At 42.1% G+C, this 13564-nt stretch overlaps 3 protein-coding genes across 3 annotated transcripts in view; all 3 read right to left on the reverse strand.

Moving 5' to 3' along the window:
* Positions 1-13564, reverse strand: part of LOC145488899 (uncharacterized) — an 18599-nt gene continuing 5035 nt past the window's right edge. The window contains exon 2 of the mRNA XM_081467730.1: positions 1-3666. Coding sequence (XP_081323856.1) covers positions 437-1465 — 1029 coding nt within the window. The 5' untranslated portion in view covers positions 1466-3666 and the 3' untranslated portion in view covers positions 1-436. The remainder of the gene's footprint in view (positions 3667-13564) is intronic.
* Positions 8019-10460, reverse strand: LOC145488901 (uncharacterized). Its single transcript, XM_081467731.1, has one exon. The coding sequence runs from the start codon at positions 10257-10259 to the stop codon at positions 9258-9260; it is 1002 nt and encodes a 333-aa protein (XP_081323857.1). The 5' UTR covers positions 10260-10460; the 3' UTR covers positions 8019-9257.
* Positions 10603-13564, reverse strand: part of LOC145488898 (uncharacterized) — a 17448-nt gene continuing 14486 nt past the window's right edge. The window contains exon 13 of the mRNA XM_081467729.1: positions 10603-13014. Coding sequence (XP_081323855.1) covers positions 12222-13014 — 793 coding nt within the window. The 3' untranslated portion in view covers positions 10603-12221. The remainder of the gene's footprint in view (positions 13015-13564) is intronic.

The following is a 13564-nucleotide window of genomic DNA, read 5'->3' on the forward strand; positions in this document are numbered from 1 at the left end:
TATATCCTATCAGTTTGCAAGTGATGTAAAAAGAATATAAGGACAGAAACAAAAGTAAAAGAAAAGAACAAAGGAATTTACAAGTTTTAAATCGAACAGGGTGTTTGTAGCTTGGCAATCGTTTGAAACAGTTCTTCCGAATGCACACAGTCTTGCCAAGCGAAATGTCCCGAAACCCGCGGGATACAGGAGAACTCCGTCAGTTGAATTATCTGCAGGTCTAATTAAAACTTTAATCAAACAGTTCAAAAAGCAGGTCCGTAGATGTTAATATGTTGTTTGTAAACCTCTTTCGATTCATGTATCGTGTTAAAAACCGGCCCACGAAGGCAAGAGAATGAATATTACCAGGCATTCAACCTTGATCCCAGGCTCTCTCTCTCTCTCTCACCCTGTCTCTCGTTTGCCTCCCTTGTCATTGAGGTTAGACCTCGAGCTAATTGACTTCTTCGTCTTGCACGTTCTGATGGAAAAATTCAGGGTAGTCGTCCCACGGGAAGCCATCTGGAACGATGTCGTCTGGAAACAGAGGATGACTCGGTACTGACGATGCCCTAGAAGTCAGCGAGCTTGAAGCTGTATTCTGCCCCGACTGACTGCAGGAACACTCGTATCTTGGACTCTCTATTCTCTGCCCCATTGAGTTATAGCTGGTACGCAAAGAGTCAGAGGTGGCGTAGCTTGCTAGATTAGTTCTCATATCGAGAGTGGTTGGTAGCATTGTATAATTCAGCTGATCTCTTGGCCTACAATATCTGATGTAAATGACACTGATAACACTGCAGACCGCGAGGAATCCAAAAGCACCGACGACACATGGCACGGCTTCACGTGATATTTCATGATCAGAGTGTTCATCCTTGCTTGCTAACGACCATGCCGTGAGAGTTACGAGGGCGAGTAAGGTAAATAGTATTGCCAAGATGACACAGCAACAGCAAGCACCACGACATGGATAGCAACTGCAAGCCAAACCTGAACAGTGTATACGACAACAATCTTCTTGAGGTATGTGAGGCGTTGATGTTGGAGGTCTGGAAATCACGCGGAATGGCAGAGGACTATCGGAACTTGAATCCAGATCATTCAATATCAAGTCTGGTTCTTGGTAATTGCCCTGAATATGCCGCTTAATCTTGAGGACCAAATCTTTTCTGTTGGGTCTCAGTTCCTTGATGATTGCAAGCAAGTTCTTCATCTTTTCGGGTTCGCTTCCGATCACGTTGCGTTGCCGTAAAATGGTGAATGCATCCCAGCCGGTGGTGATTCTTTCGCGTTGGGCGCCAGGAATGAGATCTCCACAAACATGTATAAGGCTGTGTAGATTCCTTTCGTGTAGTTCATCGCTTAGGTTATTTAAAAGAAGTTGAAACGGATCGAGGACAAAAGAGGGAACCATGGCTGGTAACTTGGCGTGACTAAGTACTATACGCGCATCAACGCACAGAGAACACATGATTGTCATCCATGCAGATTCCTACGGTTGACCTCTTTCGCAAGTTTTAGATGTATGCGCACTACCAAGAAAGCAAAAGTCAATTTGGTGGTAAATTATCGATGTTTTGCCGGTTCAATTAACAAGTCTTCTACGTCCAAAAACCTGTGAGTCTTTCTGTAAATGTAACATTAAGGGAATCCCCACTGTCTCGGAAGAGAGAAATTCACTGATGGTTTTCAATTAAGAGGATCTGTATGTAGGACTATTACATAATGTCTAAATATTTGGAAATAGCTGTCAACCCTTTTTCACCACAAACCGTAACCAGCCAGCCAACCTTTTGTCAATTAAAGGCTTTACTTAAAACCAGTACTTTTTAGTATAATTCTATGCAAGTCTCAATCTTTTTTTGCTAAATTCACCGCTTCATTTTTCTTGGATACATTCATTTTACATTGAACCTCTGGGTGTATTTACTCAGCTAGCAACATAACTTGAACCAAAAGATCAAAGTATCTTCCTTGTACTTTGTACACAACAATCACATGTAAGCAAACGTTTTCCGATTACATAATCGATTACATCCTTGATTACACAGTTGGCGGAATAAACTACTGTTGGACCAAGTTATGTCCGTTCCTTGACGTCCGCAGAGAAGACCATTGAGGTAGATCCCCGTGAACCAAGAAATCGTGACGAGTTCCCTTCCCGTAAGCCAAGCAGTTCTCTTTAAGAGTTAGATTCCCCAAGTTTGCGTGCTTATACTTTCTTATCCTTTAAAAGGAGACTAGAAATGGGAACTCAAAACAACGAGGTATATTAGTTACAGAATTTTCCGACCTTTCCTGTAGTCCACAATTACGAACCAAAATTTCCTTTAAAATATCATGACTTTTTTATTTGCTTTCCAATAGAATTTGCCTGAACACCTCGTGACAAGTGTTAAATTCTATCGAGTATACGGAGAAATAATAAATTGATCACACTGGAGTTGTTCAATTATTTCTGTTCACGGTCTAGTTTTTACAAGATCACTTCTATACTTCAGTTCGTAGACTCTCTCAGTCTTGCTCTCAGTCTATCTGAAACTCTTATCAGTGATTATGTGCTTCAAGGTCATCAACTTTGAACGAGTCTCCTTTCCACGTAGAGATTCTTTTGTCTCGTCGCGCACTCCTTTTTGTGACCCTGCGTTAAGAAATGGTAAGCGTGGATGCACACGGGAGGTTGCTAAGCACGAAAGAAGCGTGAGAGTCTCGTGCGACAGCCTCGTGCGACAGCCTCGTGCGACAGCCTCGTGCGACTCAAGCTATCGCCTCGTGCGACTCTTACGTTTCATTCATGGTAAGCAACCTCCCGCGTGCATCCATAACTCGATAGCTGCACGCTGCACGCTCACCATTTCTTAAGTGAACCTGCTCGAGTTTCCTCAAAAGCCATATGCATTGACAGTTGTCAGCGTTTAACCCGCTCGTGATACTGATAGTCACTTCGAGTTGAATAATACTGTTGTACAGCATGCAGTGCCAAAATCCCGCGCTTTGCGAACACGTATAGAAGTTTAAGACGAAATCCGATAGGAAATCGAGCGTTTTCATTTTTTAATTGATACCAGAATAACTTTTAGTATGTTTATACAGTCCTTTTTGCTTTTTTTAAAAGCTTAAGATATAAATAGTTGCCTGAAATAACATCAAAAATTTCAAAGTTCACAGAAATTTTGCAAACACAGATAAAATGTCATCAAAAGCTTCATTTCACCAGTACTTTCGAGTGTTTGATATGTTGAAGTTCAAAGTTTGTTTTCGACATTTGGTGTTGTTAGAAATGTTTTCATTTGAGAAGATATTTAAAACAGTGGCATAGAAGTTTGCAAGACAACGTAAACAACCTCAATAAAGAGGTTTTTGTCCACTTGTTATTCGAACTTTTCGATCTGGACCACGCTGAGAAAGCACTTCAGAAATTCCAACCCAACATTGAAATGGTTCCGCGACTGAGATGTTCTAAAAAGTTAGACATGGTTTAACTCTTTGAATACCAAACTTTCGCCCAAAAATACCGCTTTTAACCGTTTAGTCAGTTTTTTTTAGCTGCCATGACGCTAAATGAGCCTAAGTTTTGCTAAGAAAGCTTTTTTTTTCACTAAAAGGAGAGATTTTTCGAGGATTCGGTACAAAATTGAGCAAAATTTCAATTCCGGGCATGCGCATAAGCCAAAATTTGGACTTTTTTTGCCATTAACCGTTCACAATTTCGTTCGTTGCCCCTTTCCTTTCTGTTTTTCTCGGCCCTTTTACACTGGCTACCTTTTTGCATTGTATGTTCTTTCTGGCTGCCGTGAAAAGTTGGATGTTAATTACGGGCGAAGCCTAGAAATGGACCTTGATCAATGATAGGCGTAGTGGACCATTTTACCACCGTTTTTGCACCAAAACTGATAACATTGTTTTTCGATTTGCGACATCGGAACGTCGTCGATATCTAAACCTGACCATTGAGCGAAAAGGCCTAGCCTAGCACTACTATCTGCTTATCAAGAATATCTGATGACATTTAAATTGATGACGTCACAAGTGGTAAACACTGCATTGCGATAGTACCCTTCGTAACTCTCTTCCCAGAATTATGACCTGCTCCCGTCTGGCCGGCCTTGTAACAACACTGAGAAACAAAAAATAATCTAGAGGCCCTGGTTTTGAATTATTCTACTTTCTTCGTGTGGTCCCTGATTTTCTATCTCAGTAGTGATAACTATTCCACAAACTAATTTCAGGAGCCCATGTTCAAAAAGGAAATTCCTTAGTCATTTCCTTAATTCTCCGAGCTCGCAAGCTCGTACATAACTAAATTCAAAATTCTCAGGTTTTTTCCTTCCTTGACCCATTCTCCAATTTCAGGATTGACTAAGAGACATTTAGAGCCAGCGTTTTCATGTCAACGGCAAACTGCAAACGGCAGTTTTAGGTCAGGCGTTCGGCGTTAGACGTTTGTGACCTCTATCGGTTTAGCTACGAAAACATGAAAGAATTATTGGCCGCCATATTGAATTCCAGACAACAGCAGTGTTTGGATTTCAACTGGCAACAAAAAGATCTGTTTTCACTCATTGGCTAAAAATTTAGTCTAAACTTGTACTAAAAAGACTGGTTTACATATTTTCTTACTGGGCACGTGACATTAACAGAAAGTCAGGACTAAAAACGTTCAGGTAAATCACTTTTGAAAACCTACTTCTAAACGTTTAAACTTCCAACGTGACCGCGGGGCTTCTGCTAATTGTCGTCATTGTCGATATTATAGCTGGATCTTGGAGTAAAAAATTTCACGCCTTCATTGTTTTGTAAGCCGTCTGGAGTAGTCTCTGATTCGGACACACGTGGAATGCGTGATGCAATAGATGACAGCGAACAAGAAGCGGTGGCCGGATTTGAACTGAACGATCCCTCCCTAGTTTGGTCTGGGGGTCGGTCTGGGGTGGTATACCCCGAATACGATGCACTAACGCTATCAGGTCTACAAATAGCTTCATCACTGATGCTTCCGTTGTCTTGACTGCATGACATTTCATTTCGTCTAGAGCGTGATAAAAGACAAATTCTACAAAAAGCGAAGCAGAATGCAAACAAAGTCAAAACACCGATGATATATGGTCCAGCTTTCTTCCAATCATCATTGGATTTCAAATATTGCGTGACTTCGGGGATGTCGGCGTACCAGGCCAGAACCGCTGCAGTGGTAAAGCAGGCAAAAAGTATTGCTAAAATAGCACAGCAGCAGGCAAGATCACAGCATGGACTACTGTAACATGAAAGCTTACAACAACAGCAATCTTGAACGCAACACGATGTAGAACCTTGTTCATCACTTTGAATTCGATTATTGGAGTATGCGATTTTCGGACCGCTCGTTGAATCGTTTACTCTAACATAATTTAATATCATCTCCGGGTTTTCGTAATGCTCTTGTATGTGCTTCTTTATCATGTGTACCAAATCTCTTCTCCTCAGTTCTTTGATAATAGCCAGCAAGCTTGCAATCTTTTCCGGTTCGCTGCCGATCATGTTTTGTCGCATCAGAATGTTGAAGACGTCCCAGCCGATCTTGATCTTTTCACCCTCACCCCCTGGAATGTATTCTGCACAGATATTTTTTAAACTCTGCAGATCCTTGTGCTTAAGTTTGTTGTTGAGTTTGTTCAAAAGCATCGAAAATGGATTCATGCAAATCATGGCTGATTTCTTCAATCTTTTGTACCGCCTTGGTCGAAGCAGACTCACCAGACGAAGAAGCTCCCTGTATAATCCACCTCTGGTAATTTGTTGGTAAATGAATATGATCCCTTGAGATACGAAACGACGCCTATGTCTAGAAATTGTCGTTTCTTTCGTTCCTTTTTCCTCTCTTTTTCTTCCCTCTTTTTCCTGGTTGTCCGTCGAAGAACCAGAACTTCGTCCTGTACCTTCCGCCATCAGATAAACGCGTCGGTTTAACTGCTTTTAAACAAAAATATGCAAACTGAGGAAAGGGAACGCAATCCACCGTCGCGAACTTTTGAACTCGATGGAGTAAATGTTTTTATTTCCTGATACGCCCAATTGAAAGTGAAAATGAAAGTTGAGAAGACATTATTTTGTAAAGTTAGATCATACATAATGCCGGCATAATTTTTGGGCATAATGCTACGGTCGGAGCATAGAGTATAATGCTGGCATACTGAATAATTTTTTTTTTTTTTTCAGCATAAAGAGAAAAATAATAATATAAAAAGTTAATATTTTCAAAACTGTGATGAGAAATTATCACTTTCTCACTGCTTTTAGTAAGGATTTAACATATTCAAAAGCATGGTTGCTCCTTTCAAGGCCTTGAACTGACCCTGGAGTATTCTAACGATGGAGAGTTGCTTTTGAGCATTATTTACCGTTTATTGCTTGTAAAGTTGTAACTGATGCAATAAAATGTTGTGTTTCTGACTTATGGAGGTATTTTTTTTGTCTTCAGGTATGGAAAAGGGCATCAAATATAACCAAATGCCACTTCTGGAGATAATTTTAGGCATAATGCTGTTGTTTTGAGGGTGACGCACAAACGCTTAATGCGCAAATAATCGAGCATCATGTATCTAACCCTATTATTTTGGCTCTCAGGCATTTTTCTTCGAGTGGAAAGATTGCGTGAGAAATCCAAAAAGGGTCTTGCATCAGTCACGCAGCACAGGGCGTTCGTCGACTGTCTGCGCTTAATTGGGGTTTGGCGCAGAGCGGGGCGCGCGAAACACGAGCGCAACGAGAAAGGAGTGAGGACACAAATATTTCGTCACTCCTTTCTCTTTCCATTTAAACCACTTGTTCTGCTGGCTATCCTTTTCCGAGCGCGTCTCCGCACGCTGCTCTAGCTAACTCACGCCCCAAAATAAAACTCTGACCGCTTGCAAAGCAGGCTATCCAATTCCCTGCGCGCGCAAACCACGAAGCCAGTCTAACGATGGTCCTTTGCGACAGTCGCCCTCCCTGAAAGAAAAGGTCAGAGAGAGCGTCTGTGTATTGACGTGACACGCGGAGACAACAAATGAGTTTTGTGCGCGCGATCTTTAGCAGTGGGGAGCCGGCGCAAAGAACGAATGGAAAAAGGCGAGGATCAGCTTTTAACTTCATACTTACTGAGATTTTCATAAAAAATACCCTGCGAGCAGAGTCTCCTTCGATCTTCCTTGACAAATCTTCCTCTTCCCGATTTGTCTAGGAAGATCGAATGAGACTCTGCTCGCAGGGTACATATAGAATCGATCGCATGAATACCCTGGGTACCAGAGGTTTTTTCTCGCGCGCGACAAACGCAAATACTTCGCTTAGCTTCGGCGGCCGGGTCACAATTAGAGACATGACCGACACCGGAAACCGCGCAAGAATAAAACCCAGGATATCGTATGAAACACCCATGTGCAAATTTCTTCATTCAATCACAAATCACGAAACGACTTTCTCACAAGTGGGAAAAGCGTTCCATCCAATCAGAAATCAGCTGTCAAAATGAATCAGTCACGTCGTTGTTGGCACCTCTTCAATCTTCATTCGCAGAGGTTTGTAGAGTTTCCACAAGTTTACACTAGTTTTCTCGCAAATACAGACAATGGCAGAAAGTTCGAACAGGTTTATCGCTTTAGATAAACCAATTGAAGATTACATCCAGGAACAGCAGAACAAAATCGCTTGGGCAAAAACCCAACAAGATGTTAGCTTGCTTAGCGAGTTCCTCAAACAGAAGGAAGCCCGGATTTATTGAGTCAGCAGAACCTATATACAGTTATCACGCTAATTTTAACATAAGAATTATAAAGTCATACCAATTAAAATATCGAATGTAATAGAAAACTACACGTAAAAATATGTAAATAAACTAATAAAAATAAATAAATAAATAATATTGATAAAAAAGAACTAGCGATATCTAACCAACTAAACTCGTAAGTAAAGGATGTTTATACAGTCAAACCTCTATTAAGCGGTCACCCTCCGGAAATAACCTGGTGACCTCTTACATTGTAATACAAGTTGACCGTTTGAAAGAGGTGGTCAAACTTAAACATGATATGGGGCAAAAAACAAAACAAAAATAAGCACACAGTCTTCTTTTATTATGCGTAACAAATGTACCGCATCCGGATACCGCGAGATATTAAAGTGGGATAAGTGACTGCATGTTCTAAGGAGTCCTGGTTCGTAAAGGCTGGTTTCCATGTGATCGCAGACGATCGCGGATCGCAAATCGCAGATCGCAGACGATCGCAGAGTCGACTGTGGCATACATTTCGGACAGCGGAACTGTCAAAATTACACGCGCGTTGTGCTGGGGGGAAAATCGCAGCAAACAATATGGCGGACGTCGAGGAGGAAATTTTGCTGCAAGCAAATTTATTTCTTCTTTTAGTCAACCTATTTTGAAATTCCCTTGGCACTGCATTTCGCCCCGATCCAGAAGGTAGCGTTTTCAATCGCTTCAGATAACAGCCATACGCAGTTCTTATGTTGCGGAATTTGAACTCCGCCTCATCCGCCGATAAATTAAATTTCTCCCCGATTTTTTCCCAGCAGTTAGCCTCTTTGTTTTTTGTCTTTGAAATCTTTACTATTACGGTGGTAAACGCACTGATCTTGCGCAACTTCCTCCATAAATTTCTCGTTACTAACGTTACCTTGTTCAACGCCAGCCATGTTTACAACAAATAAGCGGTTTGCTTTGTTGCAAAGAAGCGTTAAATCATAGGTCAGAATTCAAAATATTATGGGATACGTTTCGATCGCAGATCGCAGAACTTAGGTTTCCATATGATCACACGATCACAATTGATCGCAGACGATCGCAGACGATCGCAGAAGATAGAACATGGTTCTAATTTCTGCGATCGTCTGCGATCACGATCGCAGGATCGCAAACGATAGCAGAAGTGTGTTTCCATATGATCGCAGACGATCACAAAACTTTTTGCGATCTGCGATCCGCGATCGTCTGCGATCAAATGGAAACCAGCCTTTAGGCAAGCGTCGCACGTCTTTTTGCCTTAAAGCGAATCTTTGACCGTTTTGGCATCTCATTTAACATTAAGTGAAAAAATCAGTTATGGTCGTCTGTGATTTTGGGGTTGCGTAAGTTAACTTGGTGAAGCAAGTGTTAGGGAGAGCAACTGTAAGTACTAAGTTTCTGGTAATTTTCTAGAATGTTTAGTCACGCAATTTTTGTACCAGAACCTTCTTCTCTCACGCTACGGAGATTAATAGAGGACTGTGAGTAAATTCTCAGGTGTTTACAGGGGTTAAAATCACTCAGTTTCCTTCCCTACTCTCTCCCCAATTCCAGGATCGGCTAAACTGACATTGCGGCTGGATTTCGGGGTAAAAAATTTCACGTTATCGCCTTCACTGTTTTGTAAGCCGTCTGGAGTAGTCTCTGATTCGGACACACGTGGAATGCGTGATGCAATAGATGACAGCGAACAAGAAGCGGTGGCCGGATTTGAACTAAAAGATCCCTCCCTCGTTTGGTCTGGGGGCCGGTCTGGGGTGGTATACCCCGAATACGATGCACTAACGCTATCAGGTCTACAAATAGCTTCATCATTGATGCTTCCGTTGTCTTGACTGCATGACATTTCATTTCGTCTAGAACGAAATAAAAGACAAATTCTACAAAAACCGAAGCAGAATGTAAACAAAGTCAAAACACCGATGATATATGGTCCAGCTTTCTTCCAATCATCATTGGATTTCAAATATCGCGTGACTTCGGGGATGTCGGCGTACCAGGCCAGAACCGCTGCAATGGTAAAGAAGGCAAAAAGTATTGCAAAAATAACACAGCAGCAGGCAAGATCACAGCATGGACTGCTGTAACATGTAAGCTTACAACAACAGCAATCTTGAACGCAACACGATGTAGATCTAGAACCTTGTTCATCCCTTTGAATTCGATTATTGGAGTATGCGATTTTCGGACCGCTCGTTGAATCGTTTACTCTAACATAATTTAATATCATCTCCGGGTTTTCGTAATGCTCTTGTATGTGCTTCTTTATCATGTGTACCAAATCTCTTCTCCTCAGTTCTTTGATAATAGCCAGCAAGCTTGCAATCTTTTCCGGTTCGCTGCCGATCACGTTTTGTCGCATCAGAATGTTGAAGACGTCCCAGCCGATCTTGATCTTTTCACGCTCACCACCCGGAATGTATTCTGCACAGACATTCTTTAAACTCTGCAGATCCTTGTCCTCTAGTTCATTGCTGAGGTTATTCAACAGAATCGGAAATGGGTTGATACGAATCATGGCTGACTGGGTCCTGTTGCTTCCGTCTGGAACGAAGAAGCCCTCTCGATGATAGTCCACAAGTTTGGTTCAAGGTATATTTCGGTAAATGAATGACTAATGAAAAAATCCCTGTCTAGTTGTTACTTTTCCCACGAAAAGACTGAAAATCCTTGAGATCGAATCTGATCAAAGAACTAGACAATCACCACAAAGTTCTTCGCTCGCTAAGCTCTGATCCGTCTCCACGGTTATCACGTGACTTCTCACACGTGACAAAACTATGCTCAGAAATCACGGAAGTAAACATTCACGCAACAACACCATCTACAATCTCTTTCTCACATCAAACTTCCCCTACTAATAATTAAGGACCTCTGCCACGTCATTTTAATTCATTTTTCCGTATACAAAACCAATTTTAGATTGAAACACGTAATGAATAAAATTATAGATTTGTTGGCCTTCACGGGCGTACTTGCACAATCCACCGTGGGAAAAAAGATGGCGGCTGTACATTTTACCACAATACCTTGCGAACCTAACACAGCCTGTAAGGCACAAAGAAAGCCAAATTTTTACAATATTTGTCCCTGTACGAAGGACATTGTTTATGCTAGGTTTGAAGGTTTTGTAACTCTTCTGTACGTTTTTATGAACGTTGTTAAGGTTTTCGTGCGCTAAGAACTATGGGTAAATGTACCGATCGCCATCTTTTTTCCTACGGAGGATTGTCGTCAAGACAGAATTTTTCGAGTTAGTTCCATGGTCCCAAATTATCAGACGAGTTTCGATTACGCAGGCGGCGTAAAGAAAGAGGTGTCAATTCCTCGGATTTCCCTACATAGAAGTTTTTTTCGAACAAATAATGAAGAAATGTCGGGAATGACCCACATGTTTAAACTATGGCGCGTACACAACTGCTGTTTAATTCATTTCCAGTTCTTTTCAATTACATGATCAAAGTATTGTTAACCTTAAAACCACAGTTTTTAGTTTCTTTTATCTTTATCAAGAGAGCGTGAAGCCCGGCTTCAATCTCTCTTGCTTTATAAAGTCCATTCACAACTATAAGTAAACAAAATCAAATTTCAGTTACCACTTAAATGTAAATGCGATAGGCTGATCATAAAGTAGTTTAATAGTTCTTTACTCTCTTAAATCAACTCAAGAAACTAGTGAAGTGTAGCATGTCACTCTTGCATAGCATGTGACACGCATCAAACGCGTGGCAGCGTGCGAGTTAACGCGGTATGAAATGTCGCGCCGCAACCACCCATGCTATAAAGGTTAAATATCACCATGGAAGCACTAATTTCAAAGGAAAGTATTGCTCGTAAAGTTCCGCACTATAACGAACGGGTCATTGCTGGCACTCACATAAATCAACAAGAAAATAAGTGATTAGACCTGATAAACGTTTTGTCATCTACCTGAAATAGGCCAGATCGACTGGCATACTAGCTAAAAATACGAAAGCTCTGCGCTTTACCTCTACCTGATACCTGATACCTGATACCCAAGTAACTACTCGACACAATTAGCGTTTGATTATTGTACAAGTCCATAACTTTGTTATAATTGTAGTGACTTTACGCCAAGAAAAACAACAACGGGCGCTGTTTATAGCATGGGGTAAAAAACTGACAGCACAAGATCACTTTAAAAAGTTTAGAAACCAACAACCTAACACTATGTCTTCTCTCATCTTCAACAGCCGTAGTTGACAATTCCTGGACGTGACAACATATTGCGTGACTCTGGCTAGACTGCTTGCAGCCGTTCGTTTCTCTTACGGTCAGAGGAGTGTGCATTTCCGCGAACGCGATTGGATAAGAAGGGGTCGCCGCGTCCGTGTCTGGTTCCAATCCCTTCTCGCTTCATACTCCCTGATTGATTTTGAGAGAAAAAGAGACTGCCAGCAGTCTAAGTTCCGGCACTTATCTATGGGGAGTAAACATAACTGGCGTGACTGTTCACATCTTACTGTTGATATAGGTTGGTGCTAGGTGCAAAGGGCCATACTGCTACCTCGCCGCCAGTAGGATTGATCCCAGGGGGATTAAGCAGGGAATGTACGTGCGGAAGAAGGATGGAAGCTCGGGGTGGGGGGTTAGCGTTAGCGGGGCCCCCTGCTATGTTAGGGGGAACAAACGCGGTCTCTGTACTCTCGGAAGCTATGGGAGCCAGCATTCTGGAGATGACCACTTGTTGAAGCTGCTGTGCAGAGATGGTACTCAGGTTACTTCCCTGTGAGTTTCCAGCTTGCGAATTCAAAGCAATTCCTGACGAAATGTTCATATTTCTGTGCACAGGACTGTTTCCTTCGCCAGCCCCAAATGAAGATGTCCCTCGGATTCTCCCGGAAGGTCCAATCACAGAGGGGCTTGGAGATGACTGCGAACTCTGCACACTGATGGGATGTTGTACAGGGCTGCCAACGAACCCCAATACAACTGGCATTCTCTGAGCAGGAGTGCTGGTCAGGGAACTAGTAGCGACTGTGTTCAAAGGTGTTGTTCCGTAAAAATGGTTCGGGGTATTGAGAGGCGTGCAGCCAACCAAAGATGTCTGAGAACTTGCATGAGCCAAGGGAGCTACCCTGCTAGCGGCACGCGTACTTTCACTAGTGCCTTCATGTACCCCGTCATTAGACGTATCGTTAGTGACTGTTTGACTGGATTCGCTTTCCCCTGTCTCATCTCGACTGTCCTGGGGAACTTCTTCGGTCTCGCGCGATTCAGTGCCAGCGTTCTTTCCTTTTCCCTTTTTCCGCCTACAAGAAACATTACAAACGTCTTGTTTAGTAGAGTGTTCCAATAAATTATCTTGACTAGTTTTGCGGTAGTTTAAGAGCGGCTTTAAATGGAAAACACAGCAAACTTAACCATCGCCACGTGTGGCGTGGAAACGAGCGTGACCAAGTCGTTATTGGTTTTGGGTTCGCCTATGACAACTTGAGTAGTTGGCGCCAGTGTTTTTTTGTTTTCTATGGTCCGGATTACCTTCGACATCGATTAAAAACCTTTCTAAATGGTCTGCAAAAAAAAAAAAAAAAAACGACACTGATTCCTTCGACTGATTCAGAAGACAACGGCTACACCAAGGAGGACGCCTAGTTAAAATTGGATTTATAGTTTACCTTTGAATTTCGCAGCTATCTTCAATCATGGACAGAAGTCTTGGGACAAATTTGCACTTTTGGCGCTTTTCTGCACACGCCAGACGCGCATACAACTTCACCTGCCTAACCTCTCCCCCAACCCCACATACAAAGTTGAGTACCTGCAATTTCTACTGATTTTCAGCATGGTATTGGGTGGGAA

This window comes from Orbicella franksi, chromosome 6 (assembly GCF_964199315.1).
Source record: "Orbicella franksi chromosome 6, jaOrbFran1.1, whole genome shotgun sequence".
In the NCBI taxonomy this organism is placed as follows: domain Eukaryota; kingdom Metazoa; phylum Cnidaria; class Anthozoa; order Scleractinia; family Merulinidae; genus Orbicella; species Orbicella franksi.